At 41.6% G+C, this 20031-nt stretch overlaps 1 protein-coding gene across 2 annotated transcripts in view; it reads left to right on the top strand.

The window, feature by feature from the left end:
• The window catches only part of NSUN7 (NOP2/Sun RNA methyltransferase family member 7), a 298057-nt gene that overhangs the window by 12069 nt on the left and 265957 nt on the right, over positions 1–20031 (top strand). For both annotated transcript variants that reach the window (XM_029588977.1, XM_029588986.1), the window contains exon 2: positions 1886–2257. In XM_029588977.1, the coding sequence (XP_029444837.1) occupies positions 1945–2257 (313 nt within the window). In that variant the 5' untranslated portion in view covers positions 1886–1944. The remainder of the gene's footprint in view (positions 1–1885; positions 2258–20031) is intronic.

Below are 20031 nucleotides of genomic sequence, written 5' to 3'. Positions count from 1 at the left end.
ATATATGCGTGTGCGCAACAACAGAATAGTTTATAAAAAAAAAAAAAAAAAAAAAAAAAAAAGGGGGGGGGGGAGGGAGTAAAGTCAGGGGCGTTCTGGGATGGGGCCAACATTTACACGCATAAATCCCAATTATAAAACCTTCTGTTCTTTTTCAGGTGTAAGTCAGTATAAAACTAGTTATAGCCAAAAACTGGTTGAGGGGGGTCTGGGTAAACTGGCGGCTGAAGAACCAGAGAGGGGTCTTGACCTAGAGAGAGACTGGGAAAATTGGTGGCCTAAGTGGTCAAACTGGTTATTGCCAGGGACAGTAACTTTCAAAGCAGCACATGGGCACACATTGGGGTGTGTGTGTGTCAGTAGCAGTTTTATAATTGTGCGCACAAATGTGGATATTTATAAAATAACCTGACTACACCCATGTGGAGGAGTAGCATAGTGGTTAGAGCAGCAGGCTTTGAACCAGGAAGACCAGGGTTCTTATCCCACTGCTGCTCCTTATGACCTTGGGCAAGTCATTTTACCCTCTGTTGCCTCAGGTACAAACTTAGATTGAGTAAACCACTTTGAAATGCTGAAAAGCAGAATATAAATATATAACAAGTCCGCCTAATTTTAAATGGAGGTCTGCCTAGGCACACCCCATTTTTTTCTACCCTGTAAGTCAGGGGATTTAAAAACTGGCATGCATCCACGTCATGATAAGTTTCACCAGATTGTCTACAAGTTTGCTCCTCCAAAACGGCTGTTTGTTTTACAACTTACACCTCATCCATTGCAGAAGTTAACTTATGTGGTAGTGGACCTGGGCAAGCTCCAAGGTGCATATGTATTTGTGTACATCTCTTGGCCACACCCTGAACTCCTCAGACCATGCCCCTTTTTGAAGTTGAGTGAGATGTGCATGCATCTGGGTGAGTGCGTACGAGCCAGACTTGTGTGCATATCTCCTGATTTTGTTGCATTCTGTGCTTTTAAAATCTACTTCTAGATCTAAAAATGTACTCACTTGCACATGTAAAAGCAGACAAGTCCTAAGGAAAGAGATGTGAATAATGTTGCCTCACATAATTGCTTAAAATTAGCACAACTATGCACGATAGGTATATTTGATATTCTACTTACGCAGATTTAAAATTCCAGTGTATGTGTGCGCATGCCCATATATATTGTATGCGGCTGCTTGCTAGATTTAAAGTTACTGTCTCTCTATAGTTCTTCTGTTTGCTCTCATATGCCTACAGAACCTACAGCTAAAAGTGTATATGTGTTCAATAATGTACATACTTTTAGCCGCAGACAGGTTGGGCAATATTCAGGGCCTCCACTTTCATGGCTAAAATGCAAAATGGCTTTGAATATTGCTCTTTGAAAGAATACAATTTCAAAAGGTTTTGGTTGCAAACTTCGAGTTAGGCAACTAAAGTGAAAACAGACAGTGGCTGAGCGCTTACATTTAGGAGCGTATTTTCAGTAATTACATAAATTTAGGGTCCTGAAAAGTGGGCAGTTAAAGGGATGGAGTTAGGGCAGTGAAAAAGCACAGAATTTTCAGCACTAGGCATCTAACATAGGTGTCTAAATCGAGGCAAATGAATTGCAGGCCTAAACGTATTCACTTACATTTTTTTCTAAATTTTAGAAAGTTTCTTCCCCCCCCCCCCTCCAACATGACCCCCCACTAATGTTTTGTTAAATTAACAATAGGGGCTTAAGATAAATTCTCTATTGTCAAATAGTTTTTCCTCACTGTAGGTCTACAATAATAGAACCTTCACAACTTGTTTCAGATCTTTTTATTGTATTAAGAACACTCACAAAAAAATTATACTGCATTTTACAGCAATGTAAATAATTTTATCAATGTATCTTTTTATGTTTATAGAGGCAACAGGATCCTGGCCTGCTCAACATTCTTTTGCTAACAAGTCTGCAGGGGAAAACATGCTCAATGTTAAAAACAATGTGGAGTTGGAGAATTCATGTACAGTTGCAGATGAAATTGCAAAGTTGAATGACCTGACAACCTCAGGCAGCGTGGAATCCATTGTAAGAAATGCAACGCTTTTTTCAGAAAAGAACTATCCTGATCATATCTTTATGAGTGCAGCCCAGATTTTGCAAGGTATTCATGTGGAAAAACCACCAGATAAAATCGTGGTAAAGTATGGAAGTGGGTGTGGATTATGCTCCCTGAATTTCAAAGACGAAAAATCTCAGCGCTGGTCATATGAACTGGCTTTCAGTGCCCTAAAATGTGAGTATAAAATACTAAATGTAACACATGATAAAGCAATTTCTTAAAACCTGAGCAGGGGAAAATGTTTAGTTAACATGTCCAGTTAAGTCAAGACCTTTTTGCTGTACTTTTCAGCAACAAATTTGTTACCCAAATTGCCCCTGAATTCTGATTTGTATGGATATCTGAGTAATAGAACTAAAGATATTAAGAGTTTCCCTGGGCCAGCCAGGTAGCTCAGGTGGCAAGCGCTGTGCACTGCCATGTGGAAAAGTTGGATCCCTAAGTTGGGACTTCTGCTTCCCAGGTGCAGGCCCATTACTGGGCTTACTTTGCAGACCAGTGAGGTAAAGCCAGTTGCAGGGGGTAGGGTTCCCTTCCAATGAGATGTGGCTCTTTTGCAGCAGCCACTTAAAGGCCCCTAGTGGCACACTAGCTGCAGCATGGAGGTCTGGCGCCCCCACCCTCTACTGAGGCATATGTTGGCGCTTCGGGCTTTCACTCCTCTTAGCCTCTCCTTCCAACAAATCTGCCCAGGTCAGCTGGGGATGCCTCGGGAGGAGGGAAGTCATGGGCTTTGCTTAAGGGAGGTCTCACCACTTCTTCCCCCTAACCTGTGAACTCTTCCTCCACAGCGTTTCTGGCTGACCCAGGGAATCAGTCGTTTCTTTTGGGTGACCCTCTGGTGACTGGATTCAGGGCTTAGGCTTTCAGGGGCCCAGAAGGAGTCCTGGTGCATGATCTCTGGCCCAGGATCGTCGCTGCAATGACTGTAGACTGGGCTTGTTGGAGGAAGGGGTTACAAAATTGGGGAAATATTCCAACGTAGTCGTAATAAAGCTTAATGGTGCCAGATCCCAGGCTTGGTTCTGATCCTGCAGAAAAGTATAAAAGTATAGGCGGTAACGGCTGGGTCAAAAAGTGTTTTTCCTCAATATCTAATGATAAATTTTAGATTCTCGATGCCTCTCTCCCACTTGCTTTTGTGGTAGCAATCAGATTTAATTTTGAGGTTTTGCATAATAATGCAAATGTACAGAAATCCTGTTTTTTTTTTGCCAGCTATTTATACCAGGCTAATATTTGAGATCCATCAATATCAGTTTTTCCCTCATTTGATGTAAATGTAATGAGACCTCATTCCAAGATCAGACTAACGAGAGAAGATTAAGTGTGGTGGTGTTGCTGCTGTGCATGACATTTTTTTTACCATGTTATGCATCTCTCCTGTTGTAGTTTTTGAATTTCTTTGCAAAGGTATTCAGTTTATCAAAAGTTGTGCGCACCCCACCAGAATCCAGGAAAACCAGCTCCAGGACCACACTGGGCACAGCAGCATAGCCTAACGCTAGCCCCAAAAATGTGAGATAACTCTACCTCCAATCAGGAATTACATTTCCAGTGTTAAAAATTATTTTGTTAAACTCTCAGAGCTTTAATGCACTTCCTGCATTAAGCAGTAATAACTAATGCCTTCATTAATAAGGATTTGTTTGGAGACACCCTAATATATATGCACATTTTTGTGTGCAAAACTTCGTGTTAAATCACGAGTAAGTTTATACTCATAACAAATGTTCACACAGCCTAGTGCACTTTACTACATCAGGGCCTTTATTAGTAAATGGCTCAGTGCTTCTGGAACTGTATTTATGCTGGTTAGGGTTGGAATTCCTTTGATTAGATTTTTTTTTTTTTTCTATTCATAATTCCAAAGGCACCACCTTGAACCAATAATAAGTTTACCTTTACTTGTATGCGCTTGAAGTAACAATTGATAATCCAGAAGAACTACATGAATCCTACTAACAGAACTATAACCAGAAAAGAAAACACACATCAAAAGATTCTCCAACGAAAGTCCTGCAAGTGTCAAAATACTTCTTTGCAAATCTCTTCTAAGATGTCAGCAAGCCAATCATTATGCCCTGACTGGTTGCTGGCATGGACTTTTCATTGGAGAATATTTTGATGCGACTTCCCTTTTTGGTTCGTGTGTCCTTGAAGTAAGACACAGTGCATGAAAGGCTTCCATAAATGTGCTGGACTTCTAAGCTGCAGTTGCCACCACTGATCGCTCACACTACCACTATTGCTTTGTTCTGCTCATCCCCTTCTTCCACCCCACCCGACCTAGTGTTGCCACCTTCTCTTCTCATCCTTCCTCCACCAGCCAGTACTGTTGCTCTTTTATCTTTTTCTCCTTTCAATATTTTTTTCTCATATACCACTTATCTTTCTGAATCCAGTGGGCCATGAGGTACAGCAGCAGCAGAGATGCTTCAGACCTACCCAGGCTGGCTCAGAAGGGAAGGGGGGCAGCTGTGGTAAATTCCCATTTGGACCTAGATGCATCGGGAGGAGAGGGCAGGTCTACCAAGGTGGTGCAGGTTTGCACCACCCCCCCCCCCCCCAACACCAAAAGGAAGGCCATGGTAGCGACAGTAGCCACATGGGGATTGTGGGGTAGGTAGTGAATGGCAGTGCAGCTGGAAATTTTGGTTTGGCTTCATTGCAGGCCACATCAAGGCAGTGAAAGGGGAGGAGCCAAATGACAGAAGTGACTCTGGCCCTGCCACAGGAGCAGATAGAGGGTGGAGGGCAGCTGGGCTTCTCCTTAATTTGCAGCAGGCCTCATAGGGCATGTATTGGGTGACTGAGAATATCCTTTGGTCCCAGATCTGCTGGGAGGATGGGCAGTTCTTCACCACAGCGGGCAAATATCGGTGATAGAGGTGTGTTTTTTTATTGCTTGGAATTGGGGAAAAGTTTGCTCTGCTGACCCCCAGATATGTTGTCTAAGGCACAAGCCTACTGTACCTGCTGACAAATTCAGGCCTACCTATTGCTTGGTTCCCTACTACTGCTTCCTCCTGGTACCTTGCTTTTAAGTATGTAAGTCTTGAGGCATGTAGCATTAGCAGTTTTGCACTGTTCTTGCATTGCTGGGGAAAGTCAATTGAGTTAAGGCATTAGAAACTGCAGAATGGACCCAAGAGATAGGTGCTAGAAATCAGGATCCAAGAAGGAAAGGGAGGAAGGGAAGATGAGTAAAGTTAACATAGAAGTTGCCATACTGGGTCAGACAAGGGTCCATCATACCCAGCATTCTGCTTCCAACAGAGGCCAATCCAGGTCACAAGTACCTGCAAGTACCCAAACACTAAGAAGATCCCATGCTACTGATGCCAGTAATAGCAGTGTCTATTCCTAAGTCAATTTGATTAATAGCAGTTTATGGACTTCTCCTCCAGGAAGTTAGCCAAACCTTTTTTTAAACCCAGTGACACTAACTGCCTTATCCATATTGTCTGTCATCGAATACCGGAGCTTAATTGTGCATGGAGTGTGAGAACTTTCTCTGATTTTTGTTTTAAATGTACTACTTGGAGTGCCCCCTAGTCCTATTATCTGAAAGAGTAAATAACAGATTCACATTTAACTGTTCTAGTTCTCTAATTTTAATAGAGCTCTATAAGAAAATAAGTTGTAGTGGGAAAGCAAAACGGGGGTTGGGGGGGTGGTACAGCAAGTAGCAACAAAAGCAGGCTACAGGGGATAAGCTGAGGATGGAAGGAAAGAAGCAGTTGGAGACTAGGGAGATGCCATCCAGGGTTTGATGCAGTTAATACTACTGGCATGTCCATGAGAGGAGGTATTATCGAGGAAAGAGGTTGTAACTCTTCTCCTGGGTGCCAATAGGAGCACTTCAACTACATGTTCTAACCTGGCCTCTGCTATGCTGTTATATCGAGCAACTAATTAATGGATTTGGGAAAGATTTTTCAAAATAGGAATAACAAACATAATTTAATATTAAATACTATTTCCTTTGGTCAGCCTTTTTGCCAGTAATTGGTAATGATTTTCTAATTTTTCAGACTTTTTTTTTTTCCCCTTTTTTCTTTTTCATTTGATCAAATGCCTTCAAGCACTTTCTTGGGAAAATATCTTTTCTCCTAGGACAAGCAGGATGGTAGTCCTTTTGACCAGCATGCTGCTATCCGTGCGTCCATGCGAGGTCCCCCCCTTGATTCTCTTCTTTTCCATGGTGCAGTTGCCTTGCGGTTTGTGGAGCTATTCCATTTTCTTGTGTTCTCGATAGTATTGGGGCTCTTTCCCATCTTTTCCTTGTTGAGGCCCCCTTTGCGGTCGATGCCTCCTTGGTGAGGTAAGGTTTTTACTGCCTTTTTTTTTTTTTTGTCATTTTTGCAGTTGATTCCAGACTTTTTGCCTTGCTGTGACCGCCGGTCATTGACCGCATGCCAGGTGTTTTTTTCATGGCGTTGACTGGTATTTGTCGGTGCCCCCCGTGCCCATGGACTATGTCCGTCACAGATCCGCAAGAGGTTTGTATCCTCTGCCTGGGGGCCTCGCACGATGTCCGTGGGTGTTGTCTAGGTGACATCTAGTCATCTAGACAACACCCACGGACATCGTGGCCATTAGGCACGCCTTGATAAGATGGAATAGCTTTTCGGTTCTTCCAAGTTGGCTCCTTCCACTCCTCCTAAGTCAAAGCCCTCGACGTCAAGAGATTGCGGGGAGCCCCTTGATACGCTCCCTCTCACCGGCTCTTCAGAGGATCGCGGGGACGGTGACAGAACCGTGGTGCTTTCACTGCTCTCCCTGACATTTGGGTTCTTTGTCTCCTTGGCACCGGGGAAAGACTGGACCAAGCACCATGGGAGATCCCGCAAGCATCGCCACCGGTCACTGTCTGCACGGTTCCGGTTACATTGCGGTACTGGCGGCTACCATACCGCCACAAAGCGACTCCGGCCAACAGAGGCCCCATCCTCCGATGCCCTCGGGAGTCCCAGGCGTTCTCCCACCAATATCTGTGCCGGGCACCGTGCCACCTCAGAGACCAGAGGAAGAGCCGGTGACACCTTTTTCCTCCTCCCTCAGTCCTGGCCTTACTAGACTTTTTCAGGAGGAGCTGGACCACAGGGTGCAATCTGTGGTGCTCAAGGCACTTCAGAGCGTTGAGCCACCCGTGCCACTTTCCCCCATATCTGTGCCTGAGCCTCCGCCGTTGATACTAGCACCCCTGCTTGAGCATCTGGACATCATTTTAGGTGCCCTGTTGATGCAGCCGGTGCCAAATGGGCCCTCCACTGGAGCAATCCCAATCCTCGGTTCCTCCGAAGAGGAAGATGCGGCCGGCACCATGTTCTCGAGGCCACAGTTCCTCCAGCCCTTGCCGGATCCTTCCGGCCTCCTGTGGCCTCCGGTCCCCTTGATGTCAGGGGAACCATCTATTTCCTGCAGGGCCCTCAAGGTCTCTGAAGCAAAAGGATCCCAGGGCAGATACCCCTCACGGGCCTCGCCCGCACCACGTTGGCCCCAGTGAAGAGGAAGGGCCTTACGACCCTTGGGGAGATGATTCCATGGAGTGGTCCTCCAACTACTCGGATGAACCCCTCTCAGAGCCGTCCCTGCCGGAGGAACTGCACCGTTCACCACCCCCCCCCCCCAAGGAGCTGTCCTTCGATGGGTTTGTCAGGGCCATGGTCAAAGCCATCCCCTTTCAGTTGCTCATGGAGGAGGATGCATGACACTAGATGCTGGAAGTACTCCAGTTTGACGCTCCTAAGGAGATCTTGGCAGTTCCCATCCATGACATCTGCAAGGACCACCTCCTCCGGATGAGGGAGCATCCAATTTCTATTTCCCCTGTCACTAGAAAGGCTGATGCCACTTACTTGGTGCAGCAAGCTGTGGGGTTTGTGAAACAGTACCTCCCCCCACCAGTCGGTGGTTGTGGAGTCCGCTTTAAAGAAGACTGGAGTTTCCACATGCACGCCCCCCCCCCCCCCCCCCCCCCCCCCCGGGCGAGAGCATAGGGAGCTCAATGCCTTGGGCAGTAATGTGTCTTCCAGGGTAATATGCTGGTTGCCTGTATTGCCACCTACCAGCCGTACATGACCCAGTACAACCGGAACCTCTGGAAACCAGGTTCAGGAACTCGCAAAGGGTTTGCCTCAACAGTAACAGGCAGCACTCTCGGCCATTGTCCTGCTGGGTTTAGAAGCTGGCAAGCATGTGGTGCGATCCACCTATGATGTCTTTGAGATGCGGCCTGCATAGCAGCGGTTGGCATCGGCGCCCACAGAATGGCCTGGCTCAGAGCTTTCAACCTCCATCCAGAGGTACAGGGAAAGCTAGCTGACCTCCCCTGCACAGGTGACAACCTCTTTGGGGATGAGGTCCAGGATTCGGTAGTGCAATTGAAGGACTACCATGACACCCTTCAACAGCTCTCCGCAAGTGCCTCAGACGCCCTGTCTTCGGCCAGGACACTTAAGACTATTAAACTTTTCAAATCGCAGCACTACCTCTCCTATATATTCGACTAAGTCTTCCACCCATTCTAAACTAGGATTGGGAGGAGAATTAATCAGTAATAAGCCTATTGATCTCCTTCTTCCCCCACTGCTAACAGCAAACACTCACATCTTCAATTCTCTAATCTCAATTGACAACAATAAATCTTTTTTAATTATAACCGCCTCTCCTCCCCCTACCACTTTTATGGATATGAGAAAAAATCTCATAGCCCAAAGGACAGAGATCAGGGAGAAGTGCAGTCACATCATCAAACCATGTTTGTCACAAAAACATCAATGGCAGTACATCTATTAAATCCCATACCTGAGCAGTTTTATTACATAATGATCTAGTATTCAATAAAATTGCTTTTACCTCCTTAAGAACTGCTTAAGTCTTGTATAGAATGTTTTCACCTCTCTCAAATCTCTTCTTTCCTCGCTTATGTCTGCTGATAATCACTGCCCCTCTCATTAACTCCTTCTCCCTACCACTACCTAAATATTCAAACCTCCTCCACACATCATAAAATTAAATTTAAAAAAAAATCCCCCAAAAGTCTAACAAAAGGGGTGCCCCTTCTGTGTGCTGCCACGGCACGCTGCGAAGTGGCATTCTAGATGTTTAAATCTGATGTGTTCTCACAGTGGGCGGAACTCAGGAATTTGTGGCAGGGGGAGGGGTCAATGTCCTGGATTGATTTGTGAGTCCCCAGACCCAGATGCTCTGGCTCGCAGCAATTTTCTCTCCTCAGCTCCTGGCAGGCTCAAAAGAGGCAAATGTTTTTCTCCAACAGCATTCCACTGGTTTAAATTATATCTACTTAGATATTTTTTTACATTTTTACATGCATACTTCTCAAAAATGCAAGTGTATGCCTAAATGCAAACCTCTGCCCTCTTCAGTCTCATCTTTTCTGTGGAGCCCACCAATCCCAATTCTTTGAATCTCCTGTGTTAGGGAACAGTCTGCTTTCTAGAATTGCAAAAATTGGTGTTTGTGGTGTCCTGTTGTCTTTTTCTTCTCCCTTTAATCACCTAGGTAGTCTTTTGGTGTAGGTTTTTGTTTTGTTTTGGTTTTTTTTTTTTCCCAGTTGTGTGGTGCACTGGCATTGGTGCTTCAAGGTGGTCACATTTTCTTTTAAGCATTAAATTATTTGGTTTTTTGTGACATGTTCATGACTTTCACAGGTTTCCATGATGTGCCATTTGCCTGGAGTCTACTTTGACCCTTAGAGGGTGTCATTCTTGGTTTGTCCTTTTATTTTTTTTATTTATATATTGTGCTTTTCGCACTTTTTTCAGCACTTCAAAGTGGATTATGAAAAAGCTCTTCAGGTTTCACAAGTCCTACCCATCTGTATCAGAGGCATTGACATTGAAGGACCCAGGAGGGTATTGATCCCCCAGGGCACTGAATGCCATGCAGGACAGAGGGGAGAGACTATCATCTATCCCCACCCATCTGAAGAGAGTAAAGGGTTCAGCCTCTTTGGTTCCAGCATTGCAGATCTCTGATAATGTGCATTGGAATGAAAGTCAAGATGCATTGCAATCAGTCTTTGTCTGACCACACTCCCACCATTGCTCATTCTGGATGCAGCCTTGAAACCCATGAAGCATTCCTGTGGTGAGAAGAACTCATCCTCTGTGCAATCCTGGGAATCTTGTCTGTCTCTGAGGGTCCAGGGGTCAGCCATCAATAAACCTCTGGTATCCCAGGAATCCATGGTCTCTCTTCCTTCCTCCCAAGTTGCATTGGAATCAGCTTTTGGATCATAAGATATAACACGTTGGTGTCCCTGAAAATAGAATTCAGCCGATACAGGAATCCCTGTTGGTATCTGGCAGAATAGCTATGATGCCAGTGCTTGGAGAGGAATTGACACTGGATACTGCTGCACCAATGGTGATCTCCAGCCGATTGGAGTAGGAAACTTCATAGTGGTCTAGGTCCCAGCAGAGAAATGCTCTGTTCTGAGACCTTGGGTGAGATCCAGGTCCACACCTCTGATCTACCAGTTGGGATTGAACTCAGAATATTCTTGGGTGTATAGCTATGGATCTGATTAATTTATCCACAGGAATTGAAAAGGTCTCCTCCTGTTAAGAAAATAGCGGATGCCATTGCATTTACGTTGCAAAAGGAGGGAAGAGTCTAAGACTTCAGTTTTTGGTGCCTGCTAAAGATATTGTGGCGGTCCCTGTGCATGAGATCCTTCAGTAGGTGCAGATGAGGATATGGGAGAGTCCTCTTTCTGTGGCTTCAATGAATAAAAAGGCAGATGCAATATATTTTCTAGAAGGGTCTGGGATTCAAGAAACAGCAGCTCCTGCACCAGTCAATGGTGGTCAAATCCACTCTAAAGAAGGCCAAAAGATGTAGAACCCATTCCTTGGTGGCCCAGGGAAAGACTCTTCTAGTTTTGGACTTACTTGGGAAGGAGGTTTTTCAGGGAGCTATGCTCTATACTCTCACATCATCTTATCTGTTCACGAGCCAATATATGCGGGATATTCTGAAAAGCATGGAGTCTGCAGCACAGTTTCCATTGAAGCAATGTAACAACTTGGATTCATTAGTGGACAAGAATGTGGAAAATACATGGCAACAATTGACTTTTTTTGTTTTGTTTTTGAGATGGCATCAAGAATGTCTGTCTGCAGAGAATATTGGTGCCTGCAGGCTCACTTTGCTGCAGACCTTCATTAGAATATCCAGGAAAGACATGCTGACATGTTCAAATGGAGAGAATCTCTTTGGTGATCAGGTCAAGGAAGCAGCAACTCAGATTAAGGATCATTGTTTGATTCTTCAGACCACCTTCACTGCCACTCCAGACCCATCTGCTCTCAGCCAGTATATATATTCAGATGGAGTACCAAGGAGGCATTTCTATCGGCCAAGGAGAAATTTTTCTCTGTCCTTTCAGACTCATCAACAGCAAGGACCTTGTACTCAAGCTTGCCCTCAGCAGTAGAGGGTCTGAATGTCTCAATCAGCACCCCAATCAAAATCTGTGACTTAGTTAAAAAAAATAAAAATAAAATAAATCTCATAGGGATCATAGCTATGATCTCAGTATTTGGTCCAGAGGACCTTCCTGTTAGGCTAAATTTCTATGTAAATTTGTTGATCTATAATAACTATGGACACTTGGGTCCTCAGCATAATTTGAAAAGGATATAGAATTTATCTATTGGAAGTACCTCCCAAATTGCCCACCAAAATCTGCTTGGGCAGTGTTTTCAGCATCAGAAATTGCCATGCTGGGACAGACAAAGGGTCCATCAAGCCCAGCATCCTGTTTCCAACAGAGGCCAAACTAGGCCACAAGAACCTGGCAGTTACCCAAACACTAAAAGGATCCCATGCTACTGATGCAATTAATAGCAGTGGCTATTCCCTAAGTAAATTTGATTAATAGCCATTAATGGACTTCTCCTCCAAGAACTTATCCAAACCTTTTTTGAACCCACATCCTCTGGCAACAAATTCAGAGCTTTATTGTGCATTGAGTGAGAGAGAATTTTCTCCAATTAGTCTTAAATGTGCTACTTGCTAACTTCATGGAATGCCCCATAGCCTTCTATTATTCGGAAGTGTAAATAACAGATTCACATCTACTCGTTCAAGTCCTCTCATGATCTTAAAGACCTCTATCCTATCCCCCCTCAGCTGCCTCTTCTCCAAGCTGAACAGCCCTAATCTCTTCAGCCTTTCCTCATAGGGGAGCTGTTCCATCCCCTTTATCATTTTGGTTGCCCTTCTCTGTACCTTTTCCATCGCAAGTATATCGTTTTTGAGATGCGGCGACCAGAATTGTACACAGTATTCCAGGTGCGGTCCCATCATGGAGCGATAGAAGCATTATGACATTTTTCCGTTTTTATTAACCATTCCCTTCCTAATAATTCCTAACATTCTGTCTGCTTTTTTGACTGCTGTAGCACACTGAGCCGACGATTTTAAAGTATTATCCACTATGATTCCTAGATCTTTTTCCTGGGTGGTAGGTTCCATATTAGAAGCTAACATCGTGTAACTACAGCAAGGGTTATTTTTCCCTATATGCAACACCTTGCACTTGTCCACATTAAATTTCATCTGCCATTTGGATGCGCAATCTTCCAGTCTTGCAAGGTCCTTCTGTAATGTATCACAATCCGCTTGTGATTTGACTACTCTGAATAATTTTGTATCATCCGCAAATTTGATCTCACTCATCGTATTCCTTTCCAGATCATATATATATATATATATATATATATATATATATATTATATATATATTTTTTTTTTACCCTTTTCCACTGAGAAAATTGACCATTTAATCCCACTATTTGTTTCCTGTCTTTTAACCAGTTTGTAATCCATGAAAGGACATTGCCTCCTATCCCATGACTCTTTAGTTTTTCTTAGAAGCCTCTCATGAGGAAGCCTTCTGAAAATCCAAATACACTACATCTACCGGTTCACCTTCTATCCACGTGTTTGTTTACCCCTTCAAAAAAATGAAGCAGATTTGTTAGGCAAGACTTCCCTTGGGTAAATCCATGTTGACTGTGTTCATTAAACCATGAATAAAATGGAGAATGTCCTAATGCCTCTGTATCGCTCCATGGTGAGACCGCACCTTGAATATTGTGTACAATTCTGGTCTCTGCATCTCAAAAAAGATATAATTGCGATGGAGAAGGTACAGAGAAGGGCTACCAAAATGATAAAGGGAATGGAACAGCTTCCCTATGAGGAAAGACTAAAGAGGTTAGGACTTTTCAGCTTGGAGAAGAGATGGATGAGGGGGGATATGATAGAGGTGTTTAAAATCATGAGAGGAGAGACCAAAATGGCCGCCGGATTGCTAACAGCGACAGATCGAGCTCCGGTGGCGTTTTTCTTTTTCTTGATCTAAGATTGCCTAAAGTTGTCTTTTTCTAGTGTGTGGTATCAAAATGCCACACACTAAATGGAAAGCTAAGATAAAAGAAGTTACCTCTACGCCGGTTCTTGATTTACGACAGCCCCGAATAGAGGAGATCTTCGCTGGACTCACGCAGCCGTTGCTGGAGGGAGGAGCCGCATGGGGTGATAGCGGTGAGCAGACACTAAGCCCCCAGGCTGAGACATCATTAAGCCCCGGCAAGCCCAAAACTCCGGACCCTCCGCTTCCAGAGGAACCAGAGCTACCCTTGGAAGGGGCACTGGATTTGAGACCTGCTGCAGCTGTAGCCAAAACCCAGAGAAGGGATGGAAGGTTTACCCCACTCCCTTCAGAGAGCCCAATAATGGAGGGCTCCAGGGAATTAAACATCGAAGCACAGCTACAAGTAACGGACGGAGTTAAACCCGTGGAGGTAGGTAGTGAGAAACAAGATTTACAAATTGTTTGCAATACATCTGTCTTAAAAACTAACAAAGTATCATTAGAAGAGATCTGGAGAGTTCTGTCTTCTATGGAAAAGTCAATAATTTCCTTGACAACTTTAGTTAAAGTATGTCTAAGACTCAAAATCTGGAAAAAAAGACTGAGAATATGGAAATATCATTGAGAAAAATAGAACAAAAAACAGCTGAGGTGGAAAAAATACAAGGGAATCTGGTAAAATCAAAGAGTATATTGAAAATCAGTTAAGAAGGAACAATCTGAGGATTTTGAATTTTCCCAAGATCAGACTACTTTCTCATCGAGAATTACTTAAAAGCTATGATAAATATCTTGAAAATTCCAGGGCAATCAACACCTAATATAGCAAAGATTTACTACCTCCCTCAATATGGAAAAAATGAGAATGAAAACCAAGATCAGGCACAAGGATTACAATCTGAAGCTTCAATAAATTTATCCTCAATCCTAGAGAAATCAAATGAAATGACGGTTGAAGAGAGAGCAACTTTGCTGGTACAATTTACTGTGGCATCGGAGAGAGAGATATGGTATTGAGACTTTACTATCGTAATCAAAAAGCCAACTTTTATGGTTATCAGTTAAGAATTTTCCCAGATATCATAAAATCATCACAGATAAAGAGGAAGAAATTTATCAATATGAGACAAGAAGTAGTTTCAAGAGGTGCAAAGTACATTTTACGTTTTCCATGTAAATGTATTGTTATATTTCAACATGCTAAATATGTTTTTGTGGAACCGGAACAATTAAGGGTATATCTTGATACTCATTCCTAACATATACACGGGGGAGGGCTAAGTAAGTGAATTAGCCTGAGTTAACTATTCGACAATATTTGTTTGGTAATATGGTAATTTCTTTGACACTGCTCGGTGTAAGTAATTTTGGTCTCCCTTATTTCTTATAAATGACGGAAATATTCATATTGATGTGAAATGTTCATTTTTTCTGTTCTAAAAAAATTTTCTTCTGAATATTGATGTCAAAAAATCTTAAGAACATTGTTCTTTGTAAATTTTGAAAATTCAATAAATAAAAAATTTAAAAAAAATAAATCATGAGAGGTCTAGAACGGGTAGATGTGAATCTGTTTTTTACTCTTTCGGATAATAGACTAGAGGGCACGCCATGAAGTTAGCATGTGGCACACTTAAAACTAATCGGAGAAAGTTCTTTTTCACCCAACGCACAATTAAACTCTGGAATTTGTTGCCAGAGGATGTGGTTAGTGCAGTTAGTATAGCTGTGTTTAAAAAAGGATTAGATAAGTTCTTGGACGAGAAGTCCATTACCTGCTATTAATTAAGTTGACTTAGATAAAAGCCACTGCTCTTACTAGCAATGGTAACATGGAATAGACTTAGTTTTAGGGTACTTGCCAGGTTCTTATGGCCTGGATTGGCCACTGTTGGAAGCAGGATGCTGGGCTTGATGGACCCTTGGTCTGACCCAGTATGGCATGTTCTTATATGCTCTGTGATTTTGATCTTGAAAATAGTTTCCACTATTTTTCCCGGCACTGAAGTCAGGCTCACTGGTCTATAGTTACCCAGATGGCCCCTGGAGCCTTTTTTAAATATTGGTGTTACATAGTCTTCAGGTACAATGGATGATTTTAATGATAGGTTACAAATTTTAACTAATAGATCAGAAATTTCATTTTTGAGTTCCTTCAGTACCCTAGGATGCATACCCATCTGGTCCAGGTGATTTGCTACTCTTTAGTTTGTCAGTCTGGTCTACTACATCTTCCAGGTTCACAGTGATTTGGTTCAGTTCGTCTGACTCATCACCCCTGAAAACAATCTCCAGAACTGGTATCTCCCCAACAATCCTCATCAGTAAACACAGAAGCAAAGAATTCATTTAGTTTCTCTGCAATGGCCCCATCTTCCCTAAGAGCCCCTTTAACCCCTCGGTCATCTAATAGTCCAGCTGACTCCCTCACAGGTTTCTTGCTGCTTTTTATTATGAGTTTTTTTTTGTCTCTACAGCCAACTTCATTTCAAATTCTCTCTTTGCCTGTCTATCAATGTTTTACACTTAACTTGACAATGCTTTTCTTCAGATGGATCCTTCTTCCAATAGCCTCTTACCTCACCTTTTAACCTTCTTCCAATAGCCTCTTACCTCACCTTTTAACCATGCCGGTAGTCATTTTGCCTTCCTTCCACCTTTCTTAATGCATGGAATACATCTGGACTGCGCGTCTAGGATTGTATTTTTAAACAATGTCCATGCCTGTTGAACACTTTTAACCTTTGCAGCTGCACCTTTCAGTCTTTTTCTAACTATTTTTTCTCATTTTATCAAAGTTTCCCTTTTGAAAATGTAGTGTTAGAGCTGAAGATTTATTTATTGTCCTCCTTTCAGTTATTAGTTTAAATTTGATCGGTATGGTCACTATTACCAAGTGGCCTCACCACCGTTACCTCTCACCAAATCCTGCATTCCACTAAGAATTAAATCTAAAATAGCTCCCTCTCTTGTTTGGTTCCTGAACCAATTGCTCCATGAAGCAGTCATTTATTACATCCATGAACTTTGTCTCTAGCAAGTCCTGATATTACATTTACCCAGTCAATATTGGGGTAATTGAAATCTCCCATTATTATTGCACTGCCAAATTGGTTAGCTTCACTGATTTTTTCTTAGCATTTCATCATCTCTGACCATTTTGTCCAGGTGGACGGTAGTATACTCCTATCACTATACTCTTACCCAACACACATGGGATTTCTACCCATATAGATTCTACTCAGCATTTAGTCTCTTGTATGATCTTTATCCTGTTGGACTCTATATCCTCCCGGACATAAAGTGCTACACCACCACCAAATTGATCCTCCCTATCATTGCGATATAATTTGTACCCTGATATAGCACTGTCCCATTGGTTATCCTCCTTCCACCAGGTCTCTGTGATGCCAATTAGGTCAATCAAAAAGAAACAAACCGGAAACCGGTCCAATATTGCAGTAGCAACCAAGAAAAAAGAACCAGTAAACACCAAGGACTCTTAATTCTTTATTCAGCACTAAGCATTAGAAAAGCCTGACTCAGGCTGAGTTTCGCTCAAAAGAGCTTCTTCAGGGGCTAATAGAAACACATATAAAACCATATATAAACAAATAAAAAAACATTTCAGACGTATGGAGCCATGTATACCAACATATAATAACAATATAATAAAATAAGTAATAGACATACAGGAATGTCAAAAAATACTTAAAAACACAAGACATCTATCATTCAGCTAAAACATTTAGATGTATGATTTCAATTATGAAAATGTGTAGATAATGTCTATTAATTATGAAGATAAAATGACTAGCGTGACATAAATGAGGTGCTTAAATAAAAAAAAAAAAATGGACAGTGTGCATCCCATCGTATGTACGGGACTCGACACATATGATCACTATGCTACAAGCATTACCTGAGCTCACTAATGACATTATCTTAGTCACTTTAGATGTTAAAGCTTTGTATACAAACATCCCACAGGAGGGAGCAATACAGATTATAGAAGAACAACTGCAAAATAGGAGTTTACACAAAAGAATACCTACCCAATTTATTATTGATATTGCAATGATCGCCTTATACAACAATTTTCTTTGCTTTTGATAAACAATTTTATATTCAGACAAAAGATGAGCATCTATGGCGCCTTCAATTGCAAACCTTTATATGGCGAAATTTGAGCAAACATTTTTACATGATCATGAATTCAAAGATCATATTTTACTTTGGAAAAGGTACATAGATGATGTGTTTTTATTATGGACAGGTGACGTGGAACAATTACTTTCATTCAAAAGTTTGCTCAATAATTTGGATGTAAATCTCAAATTTAATATGACAGATATTAGTAAGATTCCTTTTTTTGACATTGATTACACGCACTGATGCAGGTTTTTCTACGGATATCTATAGGAAACCTACGGATACTAATAAGTTGTTGAGGTTTGATAGTTGTCATAGTAGGTCCTTGGTTAAGAATTTACCATATTCACAATTTTTGAGACTAAAAAGGTTATGCACAGACGAGAACACATTTCGTGAAAGATCCAGAGAAATGAAACAGAGGTTCATTGCACGAGGATATCCAGAAACCTGTATTGATGGTGGATACAATCAGGTAGCACACCTCAATCGCTCTGCACTTTTAATTCCCAAACCTAAACCAAAGAGTAGCAATAAAATAATTTGCCCAATCACATATACAGGACTCACTCATGATATCACCAAGATTCTTAAACATTGGCACATTTTACATATTTTACCTCTTTTTAAAGATAAGACAGTGATGAGTGCCAATAAGCGAGAAAAGAACTTGAGGGATATGTTGTCACCGTCTGCATTACCAATACAAAGATGCAGAGGTCATAGACCATGTGGTAGATGCAGTGTATGTAGTGTAAATTTAAAAACAAATAGTATAGAAATTGGGACAACAAATATTTTTTTTCTATTAAATCATAAAGGCATGATTTTATTCGATTCTATTTATTCGGTCTTGAGTTTCCATTTTTTACAAAACGACATTTAAATGCCAGTTGTGAGCTTTAAGGAGTCACTTCTGCATTAATCACTGAGTCTGTATTGCTGTTTTTCTCTGAGGTTTCTAGTAGGGCATTTTAAGAGTGGTTATGTTTACTTTTATGTCTCCCTAGTGATTTTTACTCCACTCACCATTAGCACTTAGTGATTGTTTATCGATCTTCAGCATTTGGGATTTGATGGTGCCTCCTCAATTTATTTTGGTTTCCGTTATTTATTATGTGCCACTATTTTGGTGTCTTAGCTAGCTCTTCCTGCTTTTCAGCATTAGTAGACAGTCTGTGCCTCTTAATTTTTAATAAGTAGTGTTTTTTTTCACTTTTTCACATATCCCTGGCATGTTATGATCATTATCTGTATGAATTGGCTTATAAATTGTTTTATAAACTATTAAAATATGTTTCTTGACTTTTTTGATATAAAGATCTCATCCTTATATTGCCCATGTAAGCGTTTACAGTATTTCATCATTGTTTTCTTTGGTTACCATTTTGTTTTTTACATCATAAATTATGAAGACATGCCACTTAAATCATAAAGGCATGACTTTATTCATTCATTCTTGAATTTCAATTTTTATATAAAAAAAACTTTTGGTGCCAAAAATGGCATTTAAATGCCGGTAGTGAGTTGTGAGTCACTTCTGTTCTGGCGCTGTACTAATCGCTGTGGCATCTGTATCTGTTTCACATTTGCTGGCATTGTCTGAGCTTTGTAGTAAGGTATTTCAAGTGTTGGTAAGTCTGATATTTTTACTCCTACGTTCCTGAAGCGCTTAGTGACTGTGTAGTTGTTTTGGGATTGTATGGTGCCTCCGCTATTAATTATGTGCCACCTTTTTGTTCTTTTTTTAACTTTTCCTGCCTTTTTAGTTTTTGACAGTCCGCATCCACAACATTTGTACATTTTCCCGGCATGATTAGATATCTTGATTTGGTTTATAATTTTTGATGAATTATCAAAATATGTTTTTTGATTTGCCTGATATAAACTTTTGTCATTTTTTAAAATTTTTCAAAGCCTGTAGTGAGCCGCAAGAGACTTTTCCTGTTTGGCACTGACCGCTGCTGCGTGTTTCTGTCCTGCACTTTCTGGCTATTTCAGAACTTGAGATTAAGCTTTAAGTGCTTTGTATGATAGTAAGTTTGCTTTTGGCGTTTTAAGGTTGCTCTGCTTATAAACACATTCATTTTGAGGTTTAAGGTTTTGGTTTCATAATTTAAATGTTCCTTTTGACTATGCCTCTGTTTTAAGACTGAATCCCTTCAAGATACATTGTGCCTTTTCCTATGTTGCCCATACTTGGTTTCCCTTTTTTGTTAAGATTCTGTGCTTGTTACCAGGACAATTAATAGTGTTTTCCAGTAATATTCATTTATTACAACTAGTCTTATGCTTGATTTTTAGCACAAACAGTGAAGTTGACTTGCTGGATGCAGGCCACCTTGGCATCTTATGCTATAGGTATTTATGTCCATTTTTAA

Source organism: Rhinatrema bivittatum, chromosome 1 (assembly GCF_901001135.1).
Source record: "Rhinatrema bivittatum chromosome 1, aRhiBiv1.1, whole genome shotgun sequence".
NCBI lineage: Eukaryota > Metazoa > Chordata > Amphibia > Gymnophiona > Rhinatrematidae > Rhinatrema > Rhinatrema bivittatum.
Note: the sequence above shows the minus strand (reverse complement) of the source record. Positions and strands in the feature narration are given on the sequence as shown.